Consider the following 25,418-nt stretch of genomic DNA (forward strand, 5'->3'; position numbering starts at 1 on the left):
TATTATTATTATTATTATTATTATTATTATTATTATTATTATTATTATTATTGGAGAAATGAGTAAATCAGAACACAAGTGCAGATTGAGTCTTGCTTATCTGAAATGCTTGGAACCGGAGGTGTTTCAGATTTTGGATTTTGAAATACTTGTATTTGCATTTGTTATTGTTGTTAGCTGCCTTTGAGTCAACCTCAGCTCATGGCAACCCTGTGGATGAGACATCTCCAAGACTGCCTATCCTCTACTGCTGTGTTTATTTCATGCAAATCCATGCCTCTCTGACCTCTCTGATTGAGTTTGTCTATCTGGCATGTGGTCTTCCTCTCTTTTTATTGCCTTCTGCCTTCCCAAGCATTATTTTTTCTAATGAGTCTTGCCTTCTCATGATGTGGCCAAAGTACAACAACCTCAATTTAGTCATCTTGGTTTTCAAGCTTGATCTGTTCAATAACTCATTTGTTTGTCTTTTTGGCTGCCCACAGTATTCTCAGCACTCTTCTCCAGCACCACATCTCAAATGAGTTTATTTTCTTTTTATCTACTTTCTTCACTATCCAGCTCCACATCCATACATGGTGATGGGGAATACAATGGATTGGATGATTCTAACTTTAGTGCTCACTTGTATATCTTTATATAATGAGATACCTTGGAGAGGAGATCCTAGTCTAAACAAAAAAAATCATTTATGTTTAATATACACCTTATACACATAGCCTGAATGTATTTTATACAATCTTTTCAATAATTTTATGCATGAAACAAAGTTTGTGTACATTGTGTACTATCACAAAATGAAGGTGTCACTGTTTTACCCACCCATGAAAAATGTTTTGGTTTTGGGGATATTTTGGATTTCAGAATTATATATAAGGGAGACTCAGCCTGCAGCCGCCTGATATGGTTTGTCAATTAGATCAATGGTGTCTGTTTTGACCTAAAGCAGCTCTCTAGCTTTCCTGTCATAGGATCTTCCCATCAGCTATTACCTAACCCCCTTCACTGGGATTATCAGATCTTGAAATGTTGCTTTCTGCATGCAAAGGATATGCTTATATACTTTATCCAGAATATTCACAAAACTCCCCTTTTTTTGTGGCGGGGGGACTCCTCCTCCCAAAACTGGCATGCTGGCTATGTGTTTGGTAGTTGTAGTCTAAAAAAGAGACTTTTTTCAAACACCAGCATTACTGTTAAGCTAAGAACCATGGAGAATGCATTCCTTAGGCTGTCAAGTGACAGGAAAAAAGGGCTGGGCAACTAGGGAAAGTTAAGGGACTGCATTAGGCCCCTGGTAAATCATTGAGGGCTGCAATCCTTGCAATAAAATAAAATAAAATAATTCAAAAATTATTTTTGCCCTCAAACAACCTCTAGGAGGCATGGGAAGTGAGCATTTTTAAGTAACAAGGAAGTCAGTTCTGCTATGCTTCTTGATTTTAGAAAAGGCCTTTCCTGGGCCTAAATTGGCTTGGATGGTCCCAAAAATATATGGCAAAAATGTCCCCCGTTTGCTAGGTTTTCTGAATATAGTGTCCGGACCACTATCCACTGACATGACCAGTTTTCTTGTGATACCATTTCCTTTCTTCCAGATCCTCGATGACAGGAAGCAATGGTGGAAAGTTCAAAATGCAAACGGAGTCACGGGATTTGTGCCAAACAACATCTTAGAGCCTCTCAGAACTCAGGAACCTGGTTCTGCGGAACTGCCTTATACACATACTATACAGGTATCCCCAGGGTTTTTTTAAAGAAAGGTCATGTCAGGGGTTGGATTCGAATGAAATCCCTTGGATTTGCATTTCTGTATGGAAATACTAATTTTGCACCTCCTAAGAACTCCAATAAAATAGAATGCATCCTATCTTGGAAATGTATGCATTTCCAAGATCAAGAGGAGAAAAATGTGTACAAAGCTATTTGTTCAGAGCCTGACTAAAAATGTGTACATTTGAAAAATGTATGCAAACATTCTCTAGTCACTGCAAAAAATGCATGAAAAAAATAGGTATATTAAGAAAATGTGTGCATAAATGCAAACATTTCATGGGGAAATGTACATGAGAAAATGCAAAAACAAATTGTATGGGGGGAAAAATCTCACAGCCTGATGTCACCATTCAATATGGAAATGGGTTGGATCAAGATTACCATTAAGAATCTGAGAAACTCCTGAGAATTAAACTGGCAGATTTTCATGTTGCTAGTCATGCATAGGTTGGCAGGGCTATGCCACAGACCTTTTTTTTTTACTCCCTTGTTCAGCCTTTCCCCCAAACAGGCATGGCTGAATGTTATTTGTTTTAAACTTGTTAAACTATATCTAGCTAGAATTTCCAAGGAGGAAGATTGTTTCTTTTATGGTGTAGCTGTTACTATTTTAGTTCCTTTTGATAGATACAGAAGGGTGTAACTTCACTACTTAGGTGTGTATTGTACTATTGGCAGCTTAGGCATGTTTTGTACCTTGTGGCATTCTGATGTGTGTTTTTTAAAGTAACACCAAATATTATTTTAGTTTCTTTTGAACAACATGAAGATAAAGAGTTGCCTTTTAAAAATCTGTAACTATAAAGGTACATAACTGATTTTGGGGGGCACTTTGGAATTGAAGCTGTAGCTAATTATTTTAACATTAATTTTCAAAGCTCTGGATTCAGGGCACAGTAGATAATTATGCAAATGCAGAATAGATTCACTGTTTTTTAAAAAGCAAGCTGAACTGATCCCTCCCTGCAACACAGAGCAGAGTCTTTATAGTGTTTTTTGTTTTTAGTTTGGAGGGATTCTGTGGTTTCCCACTATCCCTTTCACTACTATCACTGCCATTGTATAATTTCTGCTTTTACATTTGTTTTAATTTTGAATACTTGTCATACATTAACAGCTGTTGATGCCAAAGAGGGAATTTGAGTTATTTAAGGTAGGGTGTTTCTCCTCCACTCTGATTCCCTCGGAAAGTGTGAACTGTAACTTCCATTGACTTTTGCATGTGTGTGCAATGATAATTTTATAGTTTGGAATTCTTAGAGAAGATACTTATAAGGCTTTAAATGCCCCAAATATTTCTCATACTTTGTATGTAGCCCTTGTGTGCTATTGAAAAATATTTTTGGCTTCAAAGCTTTGGCATAGATCTTCTAATTGACTGGTGTGTTGTCATGAAGTACATTAATTTCTGCTATTCAAAACACAAACAAGTAAAAGTTCAGTAAAATAAAATACAGACACATACGTTGACCCTGATCTCATACCAGAATTTTAACATCTACAGTACAGCCTCTGTATCTGCAGGGGTTATATTCCAAGAGCCCCAGTGATACCTTAAACCAGGGATAGTAGGGAACCCTATTATTCTCTTCTTCCTGCCCTGAGTCTGAGAGGACAAACCATGAAGCTCTGCTACAAGGATACTTTTTCTTCTTACTTTCACTGATAAGAGTCAGCTTTAGGGACTCTTGTAACAAAGTATAGAATTTTCTAGTGATTGCCTATTTTCCTAGATACTAGATTGATTTTGTAACAATAAAGTGGCAATATAAGAAGACAACGCATCCTTGTGGTTCATCCTCTCAGACTCAGGACAGGAAGAAGAGGAGAACAAAGAGTCATAAACAACTTTTAACCTACAGTAGAGAAGGAGAGAAGATAAGAGGTTACCTCTTTGCAGTCACACAGACCACACTGAGCATAGTGAAATAAACAAGACAGGCAACAAAGGAAGTTATTTTACTACTCCCAATTCACCATAGAGACAAGTGTCTCTTCCACTTCCAGCAATTCTAGCTCTCATTCTATCTCTCTCTACACTCAGCACAGAAACCAGCTGGGCTTCCAGTAGAATTAAGCTCTACATGAGTGTGATAGGGTTGTTGTTGTTTTTTTTGTTTGTTTGTTTATTTTTGTTTTGTTTTTTGTGGAGGGGGTATACTGGTAGGATTGGGATTTTAAAAAAACCAGGAAATTCAAATGATTCCTATGACCACATGTTGGGTTAAAAAAGAGCAGACTTCTACTGAAAACAAAAGGCTAAATCCAGCCTCCGCTAGAGTAGGTACCAAACTGGATAGTGAATCATCAGGACCTGTATCAGTGTTGACTTGCATTCTGCATTGGACTCAATGATTCTGCTCTAGTTGGGATTAGCAATTGGATTTAGCCCACAGAAAGGGCAATCAGGATGCATGCGTAAGTATGATTTGAGAATTGGGTCAAGGACCTTTATGTTAAACTGCAACAAACAGTAGCCCTGACTTTTCCTTGCTTAGTTTGCAGTGTTTGAACTGAGTGAAGTGATGCATGCTCAACACTTTGCTGTGTTGATACTTCTGTCTTTCTTGAGATTTGTCTAATTATGGTCATATTTATGAGACTATACTCAGGTTTCTCTTACACTTTGCATTGGCTCTGGATGGCTTATTAGGAAAAGAAGTGGCTATCTACTCAACCCCTTCTATGCAGGAATATTCAATTACAGCACTCCTGAAAGATGCCCATCCAACTTTTTTTTAAACACCTCCAAAGATGGAGAGTCCACCACCCTCTGAGACAGTTGATTCCACTATTGATTCCTAATGCTTAGTTGGAATCTCTCTCTCTCTTTTTTTTTACAGTAGTTTGAATCCACTGGCTTTCATTCCAGTCTCTAGAGCAGGTGAAAACAAGCTGGCTCCATCTTCTAAAGGTCAACCCTTCAGATATTTGAGAATTTCTATCATGTCACCTCTCAGTCTTCTCTTTTCCAAACGAACATACCCAACCCTCTCATTATTTGTCGTAGGTTTGGTTTCCAGACCTTTGATCATCTTGGTCCCCCTTCTCTGGACAGTCCCAGCTTCTCAATATCCTTCTTTCTTATTCTTCCTATTGTCGACATTTTAAAAATGGGTTAGTTATTCTGAAACAAACTAAACATGTATTTAAATAAGGTAGGTTTCTGAAGCCAAAGAATGGAATTTCTGAAATGGTTCTATCTCCGACAAAAAGCATATCTGAGTCTAGGAAGAACCTACCTGGCAGATCACATTGAAGCCCCAACAGAGGTGCATTGAAAAGCTAGGAAGATTTTGTTTTGAGAAAAAGTGCAAAGTTTTTAACGCAGAATAGAGCAAATACAGCTCCATCTCCCGTTGCCTCTCAATCTGTCTTCTCTATGGTGGAAGATTACCCAAGCTACAGAACACTAAGTTCCAACCAGCCAGAGACCAGCAGGGTAAGACCTCAGTTCCTCCTGTCCCCATGAACACAAGATGGTCAGAGGGGAAGTGCCAGCATCACAGTAGTATCTTGTGCCCTAGTTCTTATCTTCACTCCAAACCCTCTCCACAGATGGGGGAAGGAAGAAAAGAGAATCTGTGTTATGTTCCTTCTTGAAATACCACACGTCTCCAAGCAATCTGGTAATGCCCTTATCCTAGAAAAAGGGAAGCAGGACTGGAATTCTTTATTGGTCAATATTTAACAGTCTGGATCATGTTTTCGTAGAAAGGCAGAACATAAGTGTAATAAATAAAATAAAATGAGCCATACAATTCTGGTTCATATTAGCAGAACAAGAGAAGGGTGCCATCATGATATACTCTTGTGGGTTTATGTAGCATCCAAGCAAAGATAAGAAGCAATATGAGTAGTGGAATCATGCCAGGATTTGAGTTTGCTAAGAGTCTTTAACTGGTCACATCTGGGTCATTTTGTATGTCACTTGCTGCCTACTGGTTGTAGCCAAAACTAAGAGTTCCCAAGAAATCAATCAGGGGAGCTCTTACAGTAAAAGAGTGGGTCAGGTGATGTCTCCTAATCCATCCAGAAAGTTCCAGTTCTGTCTTGCTCTTATCTAAGTTTAGAGAAGGATATCTGGCCCACACAAAGAAGGAATACACCCACAAAGGTATATTTAAATATGGATTTTGTACACATTTTTATTCCCATGCAGATTAACATGGAAATGGGACAGAACAAAGATGAGAAAACTTACTTAAAATTGGGAAACAGTGGAAACAGACTGATTTTGTCCATCCTTGCCCTCATATAGTTCAGCATGTTCCATTTTGGCTCTTCAGTACTCACACTGCTTAAATGAGTTTTAAAATTACTATGATAATTATTATCATTCCTTTTGCCAAAGGACCTTGGCCATTAACGCTGACAAACAAACATTTGAAATGTGGTTTTGGAGAAGAGTTCTACGGTTACCGTGGACTGCAAAAAAGACAAATACATGGGTCCTAGAGCAAATCAAACCTGGTCTTTCCCTAGAAGCCACGATGACTAAGTTGAAACTGATGTACTTTGGATATATCATGAGAAGAGAGAGTCACTAGAAAAGACAATAATGCTTGGAAAGGTAGAAGGAAATAGAGGAAGACCGCATATGGATAGATTCAGTCATGGAAGCTACTGTCTAAGTTTCCAAGACCTGAGCAAGGCTTTTGATGATAGGATGACTTGAAGGTCTCTCATTGATAGGGTCACCATAAATCTAAGTTGACTTGACAGCAATTGACAACAAGGATTCTTTGCCAGTTTTGGCTTCCTGGTCTCTGGGGCCCTGCACATTCTTTGGACTCTACCAGAAAACCTTCCCCCAAGTGTCTTTATTTAGCAATTTCCAGCAAATGGCTCTCTGTGGGAGCACAGCTTCTCTTTCACACACATTTCTCAGGCCCAGATCAGCTGCCAGCATCAGCAGGTCCAACACAAGTATCTCCTGCCAAGTGCCCTCTTTCCCTTTCCCAACCCCTTTTTTTTTCTCCACTGCCTGGGAAATATGTTACAGTGAGGGAATCCACATGGGCAGGTGCTCCTTCTGTGCTTGCCAGAATTGCCATTAAGTCTTTGCCAATAATCCTTACAGTAGCATTCTAGCTATAAACGGATAGTTTGTTTCTCTTTTTAGTGGAAGTGCAATTCAGTCGTGAGTGCATTGAATTCCCTTTCCTTCCCCCCCCCCCCAACCCAGGATAAAAAGATTTATCCAAAGGAAGTGACTCTGCTTTTGAAAACAAAATAGTAGCATGCAGAACTGTACCCAAGTTCACATGGGGATTTTTCTTTGTGTGTTTTGTCCACACAATTTTGAGATAGAAAGGTTGCATGGAGAAAAATAAAGCAGTAAATCCACTTGTACTGAGCAAAACAAGGAGTGTAGGGTCAGAGGTTTCTTTCATTCAGAGAAAACAGACTTTGGAAATTTTACATTTTTGGACTGTAGCTTCCAGAATCCACCACACAACATTGTCTGTTGGCCATGCTAGTTGGAGGATACGGGCCAAAAAAGTGACCTTTTGGCAGTGACATTGAATAGGGCTAGGAAGAAAGAGATCTATACCTCTACATCCCTTCTCCATTTATCTAACCTGGGAAATCTATAGTTATTTGTTTAATCCATTATTTATATGCCATTTTCCTGTTAAAAATAACCAAAGAGGTTTATATTAAACAAACGGCAGTTGCGTACATAGTACTTCACTAAAAGAGAGTCAGTAGTCAACCAACAGCAGTAAAAACATAACCAAGAATGTCATAAAAAAGAGCAGGTTGGTTGTTAAATGTTGGACCCGTTACTATCTATTCAGAGTGAGCAAGGGAGGGAATCTGGCTAATCTCTGTTTATAGCACCCACCACTGAGAAGGCCCTGTCACTGTGTAGGAATCACACTGGCCACACTCCGTATTAAGCTACAAGGCCATTCTTCCAGACCCTGGAGCATTTCTCAGAGAACCACACACCCAAAGCTTCCAGGGACCATGAGTATTCTTTAAAAACAAAGAGGGCACTCACAAGCTTTGCTGCAGCAGAAACATGCCACCATTCTGAGCAAACCGGAGCCAGTTCCTTAAGGAAGTGTTGGTGTGACCCACAGTGGGTATGGAGACTGGGTGAACTTTGCTTTAGCTATTCATATTTGTGGTGATATATTAAGAAGCTGGTGTGTGTGTATGTGCGCGCGTGCATGCGCATGTGTTGTGTGCCTTGAAGTCATTTCCAATTTATGGTGATCCTAAGTCATGGGATTTTCTTGGCAAGATTTGTTCAGAGGAGGATCTTTTGCCATTGCCTTCCCCTGAGGCTGAGAGCATGTAACTTGGCCAAGGTCACCAACTGGGTTTCATGGTAGAGCTGGGAATTGAACCCTGATCTCTAGATCATAGTCCAACATTGAAACCACTATGCCATACTGGTGCTCACTGGTATCCCTTAGACCAGTGGTGGAGAACCTATAGCACACGTGCCCTTTTTGGCATACAGAGCTCTCTCTGTGGGCACAGGAGGGTGGGGAAAGAGGAAGAGCTGACAAACACCTATACCTCCTCTTCCCCCGCATTCCCTTTGGGAAGCCAGTTAAAGGCATGGGAGGTGGGGAAAAGAAGGAGCAGACATGCCCTATGCCTCTTCCCCATCCCCACCCTCCCAATCAGTTATATTTATTTTGTTTCTAAGTTGGGCATTAAGCTCAGTCTCCATTCCAGAAGAGGGACTGAAAATATGCCTTGCAAAATCCCATACAAACTGCTTGAAGAATTCTGGTTCAAAACCAAAGATTTCTATTTGTAATAGGTTTCTAGCCCTGATGGTGTCCATTAGTACTTTTGTGCATATCTCAGCCATATTAATGGTATTTGACAGGGAAGAAAAGATGGTGTATTGCCTCATGTAATTAGTTAGATAACATGATATATTTTATTATATTAGGACACAATATAATGTATTGTCTAATTGCATCCTGTGCCATGGTTTGTTCTATTTCATGTCTTCACCTTTGTGGCCACGAGTGATTGTAAGAATGCTGTTATAGAAAAATTGGCAAGCTAGTGCCATTGTCAGGAGCCACTGAATGCCACTTAATTTTTGGAGGGTTTCCAATTTATGCTTGAAGGTCCAGTGTTGTTTTACCTGCCTAATTTGCTTTCATTTACTTCACTTTTCACATAGCAATTACTGGGAGAACTCTCAGAGGTAATTCTCTCATATACAACGTTGTGCAAAAATGCTGTGTGTTAAAAGTTTTGTGGAGACTGGCCATAAAATCTGTTGCACTTCTAAAAGCCTGCTCCACACTTTGTTTCTTATAGCAAACTGTCTAATATTAAAGGATTGCAACTGAGGGTGATGACATGAACCTTCGTTAGATTTAAGCCAAACAAACTGGGCTATAAAGACATTGACATAAGATAAATCAGGATCAACTTGATAGATCCCATGATCTTCAGTAGAACACCAAGACTGTTGGACTTCCAACAACAGCAGCACGATATTCCACCCAGATCTAAAGATTATTAGACCAAAACCATTAATTAGTTACTAAAATTGATTGATTGTTTACTTGGGTTGCCTCCAATTCAGAAAACTTGAAAGAGAATTCAGAGTGGACTTTTGTGTGAAAGGACAGTGAGAGGCTAAGGCCCGTTCCGCATGGAATGATCCGTAGTAGGGTTAGAAAGGGCGTCCCTTCCGGACGCCCCTAACCCTAGTACGTCAAGTCCGTACAAAATGGCGGCGCCCGTTCCACACGGGGGCCGCCATTACGACGTCACGAACGTGCCGCCTTTGTGCCGGTGAGGGTACCTAGAGCACCCTTTTCACGGTGCACAAAGGAGAGCTCCGTGATTTGCATCGCTGGTGCGCTTTAGACAGCTCGCCAGCGATGCTGCAAGGGAGAAAGTCTCCTCCTCCCCCCTGCCACCGGGTGTCCTTAGGGCTTGAAGCCCCCAGGCACCCCTTTCCAGGCCGCTTTTGCCGCTTCCCCATGGCCTGGAAAGCGGTGGATCGGGGCCCCAGAAGCTGCCGTTCTGGGCTGAGCCCCATCGTGGGGAGAGAAGCGCCTACAGGCTGCCCCAAAGGGGCGGCCTGTGTAACCACCAAAGACACACTGAGAGACACACCAGGTTTTTTTTTTATTTCTAACATCCAGTTGGCCCTCCATATCCATGGTTCTGCTTCCATGAATTCAAGCATCCATGACTTTAAAATATTTTTAAAAAATTCCCAAAAGCAACCTTGATTTTACTATTTATATAAAGGACATCATTCTGATATCCATTATATTCATGGGAATTGAGCATCCATGGATCTTGTTACCACAGGTGGGTGAATGTGTCCTGGAACCAAATCATGCAGATACCAGTACCCCTTGTGTGACTTTTGCAGATTTTTCCCTCCCTCCAGTGAACTCTGGGGCAACAATCAGAAGCATGAACTCTGCCTACACTCCACCTCTCAGTCTCTCACTAGAGATTGCTGGCAGAAGGATGGAAACTCAGTACACTGCACCCCAGTTGATAGGAGAGCAGCCTCCATAACTCGCAGTGACCGTTGCTTGGTAAAAAAAGGATCAGGGGACTTTTAGGATTGTGTCCATAGTGCCATGATAATGAATATGTAGGGACCATAAATACAAATGATTATGGATGTATAATTCTTGGCTATCCTCCACAACTTGCTGGTAAATTCCAGCTTCTTTGTTTTGTTTTTTCCCAACCTCCCATTGTGGGAGTATATGTGTTACCTTGTCATGCCTCTATGGCATGCCTCACTGATTCATTGTGTGATGTTTTTTCTTTGTAGAGGGCTTAATCTTTCCCCAAAACCCTGGAAGATTTTTTTTCATCTTTGTCCAAAATTAAAACAATTTCTTTTCATACCTGCAGAAGCAAAGGACAGACTTTGTTCCAAAGCAACTGACCCAAAACCCTGTTGCTCCATCGCACCTCAGACACCGATTCCCGTTCCTCTCCCTCCCAGCATTCAGCACCTGTCCCTGTTCCTGTGCCAAAGGTACCCTGAGCCATCAGCCGCCAGAGCAGCACGTCAGTGATGGTGGGGAGAGATGCACAAAGGCAAAAACAACTCCTGTAGATCGTGAGTGTCTCTGTCTTTTGTGCTTGGTTGTTTAATATAAGAAAATCATGTGAGTTAAAAGGAGGTTACTTTCTTTACGTTTATGTAGTGTATCTGGACACAGCAGATTTTTCACTTTCAGCTTTAAAAAAGAGAGCCAGGTTTCTAGCCCTTTTGATCTCGGAACAAACCCCTCATGATCTGTCCCCAATCTCTGCTTAAAACAGGAATGCAAATCTTGCAACCCTCCAGATGTTGCTAGATTACATCTCCCAGCATCTGTCACCCTTGCTTGTGTGGCTAGGTCTGGGATCTGTAATCCACACAACATTTTGAACACCACACTACCTCGGTTTAAATTTTACCAGTTCCAGGAGGGATTAGGCAGGGCCTCCACTGTCAGGAGAGGCAATAAAGGGCTGTAGAGGATGGTTTTGGAAGCAAAATGTTTTGTATGCAGAAGTCCCAGTTTAATCCCTAGTATTCCTAGGTAAAATGAGAAAGGATTGACCTAACTGGACGTCTGAGCTAGATGGACTAATGATCTGACTCAGTATAAGACAGCTTCTTATGCTCCTTCTGTTGAGCTTATTGTCACTAAGCATTCAGCTCATGTTGAACAGAATGAAGCCGTTGCCTAAAGCAAGAGATTTAGGCAGTCACGCAAAGCAGACAAATCTTCTTTATCCAATTTGTTATATATATACTTTTTATTATTGGGGTGCAGGAGAGATGCCTATGGGATTTTCTGCCTTTGTATCCAAATAATTTAATTAGCTTTATGTCCTAGAGCTTAAAAGTGCATGTGTGAATTATAAAACATTATCTGTAACAGATATTTTGGGGGAAACTACAACATCTAAGTATTGTTCTTTAAGGACTTATTAAAGAGCGCTTGGCTCCCTATTGGAAGAAAAGCAGGAATCAAATCAAATACATTGTGCAATGAATGGGGGTGGGGCTTTTTCTGTTTTTGATTGCTTTTGTGAAAATATTTTTTAAAAAACGATAAACAGCAATGTGTTAAAGACATATTCATGACTCATGACTCTTACTTAACTCTTCCAAATTCCGCTACATACCTTGCCTTGGTTGGATGCTCCATTTTAGGCTGCCATTTGTCTTGGGTGGCCCTGCTTCTACCATTGATTCCACATTATTATTATTATTATTATTTATTATTACTATCATCATCATCATCATCATCATCATCATCATCATCATCATCACCTCATCTCCTGTCTTCCTCCCCGTGCAGGGACTCCAGGTGACATATCTCACTTGTTCTATTTTCCTAGTCAGTTAACACCCCTCATAACTGTCCTGATAGACAGTTGTGTTGTGTGCCTTCAGGTTGTTCGAACTTATAGCAACCCTATCACAGAATTTTCAAGGGCTGAGAGTGTGTGATTCACCCAAGACCACCTGATGGTAGGATTACTCTGCAGAGAAGGCAATTAAAGACCTAAATTAACATATCAGCAACATGGAATCCTGCTATTATATTTAGAATGGGTTACACTGTTACACATATGTTTGTGTAATGTTGCACAAGGCTTTTGAAATCATCCATGCAACAAAAACTATACCCTCTTCACTGTGCCTCTGCAGTGTGCAAGGGGCAACACAATGGACCTTGCACTGGGGCAGTGATCTGGAAAGGGACTCAGTCACTTCTTTATAAATCTTGAAAAGCAGTCCTTTCTTTCTCTTTCTTCTTTTAGGAAGGAATCTCATGGAGAAGTCCCGGATGAACTCATTCACCGACTCACCATTGGCCGGAGTGCTCCCAAAAGAAATTCCATGTGCCACGCTCTAACGCCCCAGTAGTCAACATCAACTATGACTCCTCTCCAGAAATGTGAAAATGTGGCTACAGGCCAAAGATTCAACTCAGTGTGCCTTTAGAGCCCTTTTTCTCTAGTTCATGCTAAAGGCCTGCTGTCTGCCTAGCAACTGTGAAACTACCCTCTCCACCATCCCCTGGCCATAAGACCTGACAGCAAAACCCTTGGCTCTGAAACCAAGGTCTTTTACAACAATTTTGAGTGGGAGAACTTACTTGACTCTGCCTTCCCTGCCTTCTTGAGGTACTGGGTGTCGAAGTTGGGAGAAATATTGTCAAAAGTGAACCTCCCTGTGCTGGATCCTAGTTTAAGGAAACCACTGAACCATTGTTCAGTGCTAATGAGTCTGAGGAGGTAGAGCACAGATCATGTTCCATTGGGCAAAGCAGAGAAATGCCCTGGGAAAAAATATGTTTCCCTTCTTGGGTAGATCTGTTCACAGCCAGTTATTAAAATAGATCCCCATACCTTACAGAGAACCTTTTCAATAGCCGCATTTAAATGGAGTTAGTTATTCATTTGTTAGTTGCATTTGCATCCCACATTGCAGAATTAATGGAGTTGCAGTGCTTTAACTGTCATCACTCCCTCCTATGGAAACCTGAGATTTATAGTTTGTTGTCGCACCCAAGCTCTCTGCCGAGAAGGCAAAATATCTCACAAAAACTACAGTCCCAGCATTCCATAGCATTTGAGCCCTGACAGTTAAACCAGAGTCAAACAGCCCTAATGCAAGATTCAGACTGCTATACCATGCTATTAACAGTTAGTATGGTGGGTTTTTTAAAATATAAAACATGACTGTAAATCATTATTGTTCATATATTACTGCTAATCATACAGGACTGTCAACAGCCTTGGTGTTTTACTGGTGCTCAGCTGTTCTCTCTCAACAAGATGAGTTAAAATCAGTGTGTCCTGAAGGACTAGAGTCTACAGCCAAAATACTGTTCAAAAGCTACACTGGAGGTATGTACAGAGGCTTTTTTCCCCTGCATAAATACCATACTTTATCTGTAGAAAGTTGATGTCTTTTCACAAGCATGGAATGAGCGAAACTAATAGATGTTGCAAGTAATGAGTTAGAAAATAACAAATTACTTCATAACTAGCACTTTTGTATCAGTGCTACCTCTAACTTACTACTTTTTGTATTAGAGGAGAATAAAATACATTCCCAAAGTATTACTTACTTTTAAAAAGTAACTTTCCATGCTCTGTAAGGTAGTTGCTACACAGTTTCAGGAAACTCAGATGTTTCTGTACCTAGGCATGATGCAATGCAGTGTGAGTGCATTCTTGAAAGCAGGGTACTATTATTTGCTCACATTTAGTTGTAAATACTAACCCTAGATTAATATTAAAAGAACAAGCCAAGACAAACCTAGTGGCCCTTCTCCAATTAGCAGGCATAAGGAGATCAGAACCTTCTCATTTATATTAAGTACAGTTTATTTGTCTTTGAAGTCTTAGCTTTGATGATTGAAACAAGCCATCTTCATAAACCATGGTCTGATGTTAACTTGCATTCATAGTTTAGTGGGCAAAGTGAAGCCTGTGGGTCACATGCAGCCGCCCCCCCCCCCCGGCTGTTTTTCTGGCCCTCAGGCTCCCAGGGTTAAAAAATAATATAACTGTAATGCTACACCCTAGTTTAATTTTTTAAACCCCCCAGAATGCTCTCTAGAGACTCAGGAAAGGCTCAGAACAAGGTGACAATGCATCCATGATCCCTAGATGACATTTAGAGGCCATTTTTTGTGTGCAAGTGGTTGCAGTGCAGGGTGCAACCCTCCAATGTCTCGTTGGGGGTGATGAAGCCCTCTAGCCATCCACAGTTGCCCATTCCTGGTTTAGTGGTTTGTCCAGGATCAGATACATGGAAATATGAAGCTAATCCAAAACAGACATGATTTTTTTAAAAAGTTCTTACGATCAAGCTGAGAGAAAAGGAGGGAAGGAGGAAAGAATAGCCAAACCCAGTCTCATAACATTAAAGGCTATAACTTTGATGATATCTTCCTTTGATAACTCTGGAAAACCTTGGTGGATCTCAACAGCTTATGTCATCAAGTTGCTGCTAGCTATGGGACACAGCCAAATGTTTCTCTGGTCTCCCCTTTCCATCAGCAATGTTGAGGGTGGGAGGGAGGTCTGCATTGGCTAAACAGCAAGCCTGAGAGGAGGAGAATTTCAGATGATAGATATAGCATAGTTCCTCCTGCCAATCACACAGTGCTGTGCCATACAGGATCTGGAACCTAGCTTTGAGTATTTTTTATATTCAGTCATTTTATGTTTGAACTCAGAAAGATCTGCTTGTGCAGAAAAAGAAAGGTGTTGGGTCGCAGTCTCTCCCCCTGTCTTTCTTCTGATTTCACAGGCTACCAGTGGAAGTTCAGAATTGCAAGAGATCATGCGAAGACGGCAAGAGAAACTCAGCGCAGCTGCAACAGACTCAGGAGTGGAGTCTTTTGATGAGAGCAGTGGTCATTAAATGTCTTTTCTATGTTTTGTTATTGTTAAAAAGAGAGAGAGAGAGATCCCATTGTTCCTGGCATTGTTCCATCGCACTTTGTTTTAGAAAGCCATGAAAGGGAAATGTCTGGCTGGTTGTCATTATTTATGTAGATACAATTTGATGCCATAAAGAAAGCATGCAGTTGGGACATTAAAGGGGAGGTGAGGTAGAGCTACTGTTGCCCTCTTCTTCCCCCTTTGATTTAAAAGTATATTTAAGGCAGAATTTTTCAGGGGTTCTGAACCAGTCCTCCTGAGGCTGGTGGGTGGAAAAAAACATCAGTTCACACTTTTCTTCTTTGTGAGTGGGTAAGTGAAATCCCATCACTGATTTTGACCATTCAACAACACTGAGCTGGCGGGTTTAAAACATGTTGAAGTCTTCGATCTGGTTGTGAACCCAAAGGGCGTGTGGGATCCAGCCAGAGTAGTCCCGTTGATTTGAAAGGGACATTGAGCATATGTTTACCACACTGCCCTTGGGGATCCTAAGGAGTTCACTGTGGCCAGGGGTCTCTTCATCCCAATTGCTTTGTTCCCCAGTGATGGCCTCTTTCCAGTGGTGTATAGTGGGTACCATATCAATGGAATGGTGAATTCACTCTTGAATTTGTGTATGAACTTTAAAGGACCTGTCCAAAGTGCTAAACTTATATAAGAGAGAAGGTTTAGTGCCCAGGGGAGCAATTTTCGTGTTCAGACTAAAATCTGAAGATGATTCACCAGCACCCTGACATGGAAGGGTTTAGACACCACTCTCCTGTTCCATTTTTTAGCATAATGTTATCCAGGTTTATTTAAAAAGTTCCTGATTGCCAAGAAAATGGAGGCCATGTGGTTTTGGTATCATCCACAACCCTGATCTTAATATGAGCACAGATTAAATCCTTTGGACAGCATCAAGAGATGATTTCTTAATGGAAATGTAGATAGCAAAATAATTTATTCTGGATTCCAATTTTATTGCTGTTCCACTGGGAATAAGCACAAACCAATAAAGCCACCAATAATGGAAGCAATAGCACAAGTATCAGTTTTTAAAAGGGGGAAGTTGGACCTTCTTTTGGGGGGCTATCCATGTGGTTATTCACAGTATTATTTCTTAAGAGTATTGCCTTTGGTTTTCTGCTTTAACTTCACCAGTGAAATAGAAAGGATAGCCCAGTTTTTGCAGGTTCAGACAGTAAGGGTATTTATAAATGTTAAAAATATATATTTGAGAGAATGAAGTGATCATTTTGAAATTAAATCTTTTAAAATATGGCTAAGCTAAGCATAGTAAAAACAAAAACAAAATCCTAATAAACATTATTGGGGGGGGGGGGAATCCATCATGACTTTTTTTATTTTCTCTATTCAAAATGTTCTATTCTGTCACTTGTATATAAAGGCATCAAAAGCCCATCATGTCATTTAGAAGAAATTAATCATCTAGTTTTATTAATTTTCATGGTGCCTTTTTCACATGACTCAGCCAATAGTCTGCAATAAACACTATTTGATGTATATGAAATGGCTTTGCTTTATCTGTCATGATAAAAGCAGGGAGAGGAACAATAGGTGTTGGAATATCTTTTGTCCAAAATGATTGCAGAGTAGGTAAATTAATTATTTTTGTCTTCACTACTAAAAAATATAAGAGAAATAGCTGCAACTTAACCAGAATATTCAATGGGGAGGGGGGGGGGGCTAATGAAGATAGTTATAAGAGAGAGAGGTTTTGACTAACATATACTAAGCAAGTAAATCACCACATTCAAATGGTAGACCTCTTAATGAACCCAAGGAATGGCTTTTTTCACACACATACACACACACTCCTAAGGCCAGCCTCTATACCAGAAGACTGAAGCAGTGTAACACTGATTTTTAAAAGGGGTCCAGGAAAGTACAAGCTACTTACCTTGATGGAGTGCATTATTTAAGGTGTGAGCCATATAGAGCGGGGTAGGCAACCATGGGGGAGTCAGGAACCAGTTCTCCCTCCCCTGACCCCTACAGCAGGGGTTCCCAGCCTGGGGTACCCACACCCCAAGTTGGTACAAGATGTAATTTCAGGGGGTGCAACAAAGAGTGGTTTATGTCTTTGAATCATGAATCATGATTCAACCAGGTGCCCTGGGTTTTGAGAAGTGGCTATGTTGCATTGATAGTAGTCCCATAGTTTATTTCATCAAAAGGAAAGAATTTACAACAGTTTACACCTTTTTCTGAATTAGAATCTAATTGCTCGACTTAGAATGGCATTTTATGCATGGGTGAAAAGCTTGTGGTTGTTGTTGTTGTTTTTAAATTCAATCTGTTCACTTGCAGTATTGTATGTGGTTCAATTTGTGGTTTAAAAATTAGAAATTAGACTTCATCTTCAAATGTGTTACTGGTTTTCTAGTGAGTGCAAACATTAAACAAACATTTCCGAGAGATGTGGCACATAGAAAAGTTTGGGAATGACTGCCCTATGGCAAATCCAAATATCTGTTTTCTTCAGTAGTCTCTCTCAAAATGACGAGAGAAAATGATATCATGTCATGACCTATTGCGTTTTTTAAAGGGACTACAGAAGAAAACAGAAGCAATTGGGGGTACTATGAGATTCTGTGGTGCTTGTGGGGATGTGATATTTCTGCATGTTTTCATGTGTTTAGGGGGCCTTTTACACCAAAATCTCACCAAAATTGCATTGAATTTAAAATAAATAAATTAGGGTGGGGGTGGAGGACTGGTGAGGGGTGTTGGGGGCACAAAAGTGTGGTCCAGAGATCACATGCAGGTCATGGGTCACACAATGTCTATCCTTGATACAGCCGGACAAGGCCAGCTTAAAAGGCATCAGCATGACTTCTGCAAAGGTAAGTCCTGTCTCACTGACCTTTTGGAGTTCTTTGAAAGGGTCAGTAAACACACAGGAATGATATGGTGGACATTGTTTACTTGGGCTTCTAAAAGCTTTTGACAAAGTTCTTCACTAAGGGCTCTTGGGCAATACCAGTGTTATGGAGTTGAAATGGTGAAAGAATAGGGAGCAGGTCTTGCACTGATCCACTGGTGCTTTTAAACTTGTTCACCTAACAGCTCTTACCATCAGGAAGTTCTTCCTAATGTTTAGGATTCTGTTTTCCTGTCGTTTGAGTCCATTGCTCTGTATCCTAATTTCTGAAGCAGCAGAAAACAAGCTTGCTCCATTTCAATATAATAATACAGTTTATTTATATCTTCCCACCTCTCCCAATTGGATCGGCATCCTGTCAAATTTTTAAACAAGGCTATCATGATTATCATCTTAGGTTTCTATTCTTCAGGTTAAAAATGCCAAGCTCTCCCAAGCCACCCCTCATTGGGCATGGTTTCCAGACCGTTTACCATTTTGGTCACCCTCCTCTGGACACATGAACACATTCCAGCTTGTCAACAATCATCTTGAATTGTGGTGCCCAGAACTGGACACAGTGTTCCAGGTGAGATGTGACCAGAGCAAAATAGAATGATACTATTACAGTCGGCCCTCCATTTTTGCAGGAGATTCATTCTGGGCACATATACCCCACATGCAAAAATGGAGACTCGCTGATATTCAAGCCCCATAGGCTTGAATGGGGCATGTGCCTGCGAGCGCATACACTGCGGGGCACACCCTATTGAAATTAACTGTGGTTGCCCCCTCCCCATGGATATTCAAGACCGCGGATCTCAAGTGCACAAGAACAGAGGGCCGCCTGTATTTCCCTCTATCTAGATGCTATACACCTATTGACACAAGCTAGAATCACATTGGCTTTTTTGCAGCCACATCACACTTTAGGCTCCTGTTTAGCTTGTGATCTGCAAAGACTCTTAGATCGCTTTTACATGCACTGTTGTCAAGCCAGGTGTCATCTGTCATGTATCTGTCCATTTCGTTTCTTTTTCCTGTCTAAATGTTGTACTTTACATTTCTCCCATTTGAAATTCATTTTGCTAGTTTTGCCCAGCTCTCCAATTTCTTAAGGTCACTTTGAGTTCTGATTCAAATTAATTCTGATTAAAATTAATTTGAATTAATCAACAAGTTAAATACTCTGAAGAATAGAACATCTGCCAAATTACAATTACAAATGGAATGCAATTATGTAGAGGTTGGTCTAAAGAGTTCTTCACCATTCAAAACATACTGTTAAAGTAGGTAGATCTGTGTGTGTGTGTGTGTGTTAAGTTTCTTCACAGCAGACTTTAGAAACAACACCCAGAATACCCAGTCAATATGGCACATTGCACCAATGCCATTGGGAAATCCATTTATACAAGAATATTTGAAAAGGTCCCCATATATACCCTGCTCTCTGACAACACAGAAACGGCTGGGTTTTGGGAGGGGGTGCCCTGTTTACAGGTTGGGTTTGGGGTGATTTAGGTAGTTGCATGGTTGGAACATAAAATGGTTGGAACCCAATGCAACCACTGTACAAGTGAATTTCAATGAGGCAAGTCTGACGCCATTGTAATTCACTAACAGGATGCCAGGCACTCTTTGGCAAAACTAGTGTGTTTGGCATGCACCGCACTTGTTTTTATTCTGTGCCTGGAAGTTTTCTTAAAGACTGGACATCTTTTGGAGTTGGGTGAATGCATTCTGCTGATGACTTTCTGAGTACCACAGCTCTTTGACTATGCTGTTTGAGAGGCAGCCATTCTATTTAAATTAAAAAAAAATGTCATTCTGAGAAGCAAAGTCTGTTGAAATGAGATGCAGGGAGAATTTTTTTTTGTTTGCCCGCCATTGGCCGACACCTCCTTGCTTTACGGCAACATCTTTTGGACCATTCTTACTTTGACCATTGCTCCACCAACTTTTGCTCATTCATCTCCCTGCTTCTTCTCAGAGATGATTTCTTAGCATTCTGTTGCTGAGATTCTGAAGTTGACAAAGAAAAAAAATGCTGGTATCCTACTAAAGTAGGAAAGTATTAATTTGGTCTTCTTGCTGTTCAACGACAATAGTTTTGCAAGCAACTGCACAATGACCCACAAAAATACCCTCCAGAAATTAAACATCCAGCAGACATTTTGCTTTGATCAGTGTTATTTTTGCCATTCATGTTCACACAGCTCTCTGGTCCCAAGTTCAGATTCTATACTCTACAACCTCAAATAAGCTAAGCCTAACACAGATTACTACACATTGCTGCAAAACTCAGAACAGTTCCAACAGAACAAAATCAACACAATTGTTGGAGATTTTTTTCCCCTCTCCATCTTTCCAAAAATTGCAAAACAAAGTGTTTTTACAGCCATCTGGTACAACAAGCCTATTTATTAGCTCAAACTGATGAATGATCTTTGGGTTTGGTCCCCTAAACTGTAAATATACTTGATATCATTGTACCAGGTTGGTGCTTTGAGTAGAGTTATGAGAGTCTGAACCATTCTTCAACAAGTCTTTCCCTAGAACTAGTTTTTGATATCAGGGATGTGTGTATGTGTATTTGTGAAGGGGGGCAGGGTAGAGAAAAAAGTGCAGTTCAAATTCAAATAAAATTTTAAAGCACTTTCTAATGGCAACAAAAGAGTAAAACTATGAATTCAGGAGTGGAGTTGGTTTTCTGTTGGGACTCTGGGAACGTGGTTGCATTGTTTAGTTTTAGTGTAATACATTCTTAAAGAGGCTAAACATGTAACTAAGTGGCAGGACATTGCAAAGAGGTGCATGGCTCAGTAAAGCACACAAGTCACCATCCTACATCATGGCACACACAAATGGCTGGCAAGGAAAACATGGCACCTTAATTCATATTCACATTTCCTGGCATGTACATATAGTATCATTGGCTACAAAACACCATGTCCATTTATGTTTGTGGCTTAAAGACAATTTATCTAATAGCTTGAGTTTTGCTTCCTTTTGTTTCCTTGGTACTTGAAAACGCACTCTTCCCACAATAAAGACAGCATTTGCTTTGTCAGCAACTGGTCAACTTACAGATCACAATATTCCATCTTGCTTTATTTATAGGCATCTGAGAGGCTTGTTGGTCCAAGGGAGATGTCTGCACTATTGTATAGATGTGCAAAAAAAAAAAAAAAAAAAGACCTCCCTCCCCCTTTTGTCCAAATGGGTAAAGGATATCATCTTAAAAACAGAACTCTCGCCTCCAAAAATATAGTGCCCTGACAATCAAACCTGAAGTCCTATGCATACTTAATTTTGGGGCCATTCAGACTACCTTTTGTACCAAATTGTAACCTAGATTAAAAGTCGGAAGTTCCCATTGGCACCAGTTTAAACACATCAGAATTAGGGTCTTTCACACTTGATCCAGGGCAAATCCCCCTTGGAGTGGTTTTTCTGAAAGTGGATTATTTTCCGTGTCTTTTAGGAAAACCTGTTTCTTCCGTGCTGCTGGCAAATGTGAACTTGGCCTGGTCATGATCGGGTCAAGTTCAGGGGAGGGATTTAGGTCAGAGGGAGGGCAGAGGGTGCAACATGCCTCACCTGTATTTTATTTTTGACAGATTATGCGAATGCTTGTTCTACAGGTTGATACATATTGATAGAATGTGTCTGCTTGTGCTACACTTCCCTTTCCTTTGCTTGTTGCCGGCACAGCACATCACTTTTCAAGTGGCATTTTCTTTAAAGTGTGTGTGTGTGTGTGTGTGTGTGTGTGTGTGTGTGACAGAATATGCAAATGCTTGTGTTTCCTTTTAAATTTGGCAAATTGATACAATGTGTGAATGCTTTTGCTACATATGTATATGTGTATGTAAGGCATTGTGGGGTGGCAATCGGAGGGAAAGCAAAGAAAGAGGATGCAGAGATTGCATTCTGAGGTGAGGTATTATTATTATTATTATTATTATTATTATTATTATTATTATTATGACAGGAAGATGATGGCATGGGGGGGAGGCAAGGGCTTCGGAGGTGGCATTGGGCTTGAAGGGAAGGGAAGATGTTCCAAAGAGGAGGAAATGCTGGGCTGGAAGTGAAGGGGAAGCTAGAGGCTAGCATTCAGAGGGAAGGCTGTGGAAACCCATGACTTTGGAGGAGTCTCACACTCTCTCAGCCTCAAGGGAAAGGCAATGGCAAATCTCTTTGGAACTAATCTTGCCAAGAAAACCCCAGGATAGGGTTGTTTTAGGGTTGCCATAGTCTGTAATGATCCAAACACACACACACCTGGAGTTTTTTAAATTTGACAAGTTGACAGAATATGTGCACACTGCTGCCAGGTTTTTTTAAAAAGGAGGGGGAAAGCACCCATTTGGTTGGCCAATGGCTGTAGGATATGTCACCTTTGACGAAAGCGGAAGTGAATTTGATTGACAACAAAGGAGGCTCCATTTTAAAGCGGTACTGCAAATGTGAACTTCAGATTGGCAAATTGCATCGATCGAGGTAAAGGGTAGTACGAACTTCTTTCCGAGCAGATTCGGTATGAGGGCAACCGGATCTGCCCAGTTCTATCCAGGGCAAATGAGCTAGTGGGAATGGGGCCTTGATTTAAGTGGGATTTACTTCTCTATAAACATGCACAGGATGTGCACTTTATTAAGGCCTAAAACTTCCTAGTAGTCATGACTAAAGTAGACCCATTGAATCCACTGAATTTACCTACAGTTGATTCAATGGGTTTACTCTAGATGGGATTAACAGGATTTCAACCTAAACTTCCTAACTAAACTAAGCAAGTTAAGTCCCATTATTCAAGTAAGTTCTAATGCTTTAAACAGATATTTATTAGTGATTCAATTGTGCTTCAATGGAGATGTATTTTGGATGTCCATCCCGTGGAAAGCAATGCAATGTGAATCAGGTGAGGCTAGCTTCATCTCACCCTGGCAGTCCTGCTATCCTCATACATGAAGTAAGTCAGCACCTGTGATAGTTCCTTTACCAAACCCCAGAGTGGATTCACCAGCCCATTGGCCTTACACCCCACCAGCCTCTACCATGTCTCCAAGGATAATCCTCCTCATGTTTGCCTATTTGGCTCTCCAGAATATTTAAACTACCTGTGACAGCCAAGTAAATGGTGCCCTCCCGAGTCCACCCAAGTCAAGATGCCTATGACCCCAAAGTTACTTTCACACAATGACTCATAAAATCCTGCAAGGATTTCTTCTCATTCCTATTAGAAAGAAAAATACAATTTTAAACAAGAAAATTCATAGCAAAGACACCTGTTCAGCACGCTGTCTGTTGGATTTGCTGTTGCTGTTCCTCAGGGAGTCTAACCCAGCATTTGCTTTGGATACTTTGCTGATGGCTGAAATGCCACTGTCAAATTCAAGGACAGGCAACGTCAAAGCAATAAAAAGACCATTAGAACAGGGATTTTTGCCATTGAATTCCAACAGCCATTTTTTTTTTCTGGGGTGAGGCGGCTGGGGAATCATGGAAATAGCCTCGGATGCCACATAGAGCTGGCATCTGGAGTAATCTAACTTCTTTCTGACAGCTGCTTGATACCATTGCCTCCCAAATCCAGCTGGGTGGTGTAATGGGTTTTCCTGTATTGTCCAATGTCTACAGTGTGATAGGTGCATCAACAACAGGTACTGAGTGTGAACCTCAAATCCCACTCCAACTCTAGACTTTCACCTCACAGCCAGAATGCTGTGGATGTATTACTCATGCAGAAGTTTCCATATAGAAGTAAGCGGACACTGGCATTTGTTGCTGAACTATTATTCAGTTCAAGATCACAGAAGGAGAATTGCACATGTGGTGCCATTGTGGATGTACATTTGGTTGTGCATTTGGTGTCCATGTGCTATTTTGGTTCAGTTGTGCAACATGCTGCCATTGAATACAAGGGTTGTGTAGTACAACTAATATGTAACTCTGCACATGGAGATCTATGCTATCCAGCCTACCAGGCTTTAGTATGGAAGGCTCCAGATAATTACAGTTCCCTCTTTGTGGAACTCAGGTTGTTGCATATGGTTGTCTACTTGCCCATTTTATCCTCACAACAATCCTATGAGGTAGACTGGGCTGAGATAAGGGCTCAGTGAGGAAACTTTGTGGCTCAGTGGAGATCTAAACCTAGAGTTGGTCCAAAACTCTACTCCCTATACCATTTATTACTCTCAGAGTAAAAAACATAGTACTCCCACTATGTTTTTTCCACCATGAGCAGAGATTCAGTGTTTCTTCTTTCCCTTTGGCTTGCTTCATTTGGCTTTCTGTACAGTGAGTTCCACTTCCTTTGGAAATTTCCAGTGAAATGGAGGAAGTCAAACAGAGGACAGAAGGCCTTAAAATGCCATCAATACTGCACTGACAGCATTTTGTCACCATCTAAGAATACGTCTAATCAAATACAGAGACCAAATAAAAGAGGCAACATTGCAAGTTACACAAACTGTTTCCAGAAAATACCTGGCAGTGAATTGAAGTGTGACACATGAGCACACATGGCTGAACAAAGAAGCCATTTGAATCCTCTTAGCATTCCAAAATGGAATTCTCATTTCTGGATCCTATGTTTTTTCAGACCGTCAACCCATGAAGTTGGGATGATCTCTGCCCCCTTACTCCTCTTCCCTCCACAAAACATTGACTAACTTTCTTTAAAAAAAAAACCCACAACGTAAACACATTTTTTAAAAAATAAAAACAAATGGGAAAATATAGACAGCTGCAAAGCCTGAGTCAGATGATACAACAGGTATAGTGATGGTGCCCATCCCAGAAGCAGTCTTATCAGACTGCTGTGCTGCTGTGTCCATCCGTAATTCCACTCCACATCCAGATGTGCAATCTTTTTCCCCTTCCCCTGGGCTAGTTATTGAGTCAAAAAGACACCTCTGTACTGAAGCATTTAACTTCATGAGGAACCTCAATGGAAAATTGCCACTGATCTCCAAGATTATGTTGCAGTCAACCTCCAAATGTTGTAAGTTAGGAATCAAGATCTTCTCTAACTTTCTCTCTAGCTTTGAACCAGTTCATTTTTGAAGGCTTCAGATCCCATTTCATGCTCCATGTTGAAAGTCCTTTTTAGTATTATACAGCATTACATAGCAGTACCATCATGACCCATCTTCTGTTTCCAACACAGGGCACTTTCTCATCCTTCACCAGATGCAAATGAGGTATTATCCAATATTAACCCTGCCTGCTCCTGACTTATAGACACCTCACTGGAGATACATGGAGAAAGTCTATCGCTGTTCAGATTGAACCGTGAATATTGCACTTTCTGTAACCTTTCAGCCCAACCTGC

General features: G+C 40.7%; 1 protein-coding gene across 1 annotated transcript in view; it reads left to right on the forward strand.

Annotated features, from left to right (window-relative positions):
• Positions 1–16,716, forward strand: part of EPS8 (epidermal growth factor receptor pathway substrate 8) — a 124,499-nt gene extending 107,783 nt beyond the window's left edge. Inside the window, 13 exon segments of the mRNA XM_042467849.1 lie at positions 1,599–1,736; positions 10,654–10,708; positions 10,711–10,749; positions 10,752–10,847; positions 10,850–10,868; positions 12,568–12,629; positions 12,632–12,700; positions 12,703–12,739; positions 13,534–13,553; positions 13,556–13,582; positions 13,585–13,614; positions 13,617–13,663; positions 15,074–16,716. Of these exon segments, the coding sequence (XP_042323783.1) occupies positions 1,599–1,736; positions 10,654–10,708; positions 10,711–10,749; positions 10,752–10,847; positions 10,850–10,868; positions 12,568–12,629; positions 12,632–12,700; positions 12,703–12,739; positions 13,534–13,553; positions 13,556–13,582; positions 13,585–13,614; positions 13,617–13,663; positions 15,074–15,187 (753 nt within the window). The 3' untranslated portion in view covers positions 15,188–16,716.
• Positions 16,717–25,418: the final 8,702 nt, after the last annotated feature.

Source organism: Sceloporus undulatus, chromosome 5 (assembly GCF_019175285.1).
Source record: "Sceloporus undulatus isolate JIND9_A2432 ecotype Alabama chromosome 5, SceUnd_v1.1, whole genome shotgun sequence".
NCBI lineage: Eukaryota > Metazoa > Chordata > Lepidosauria > Squamata > Phrynosomatidae > Sceloporus > Sceloporus undulatus.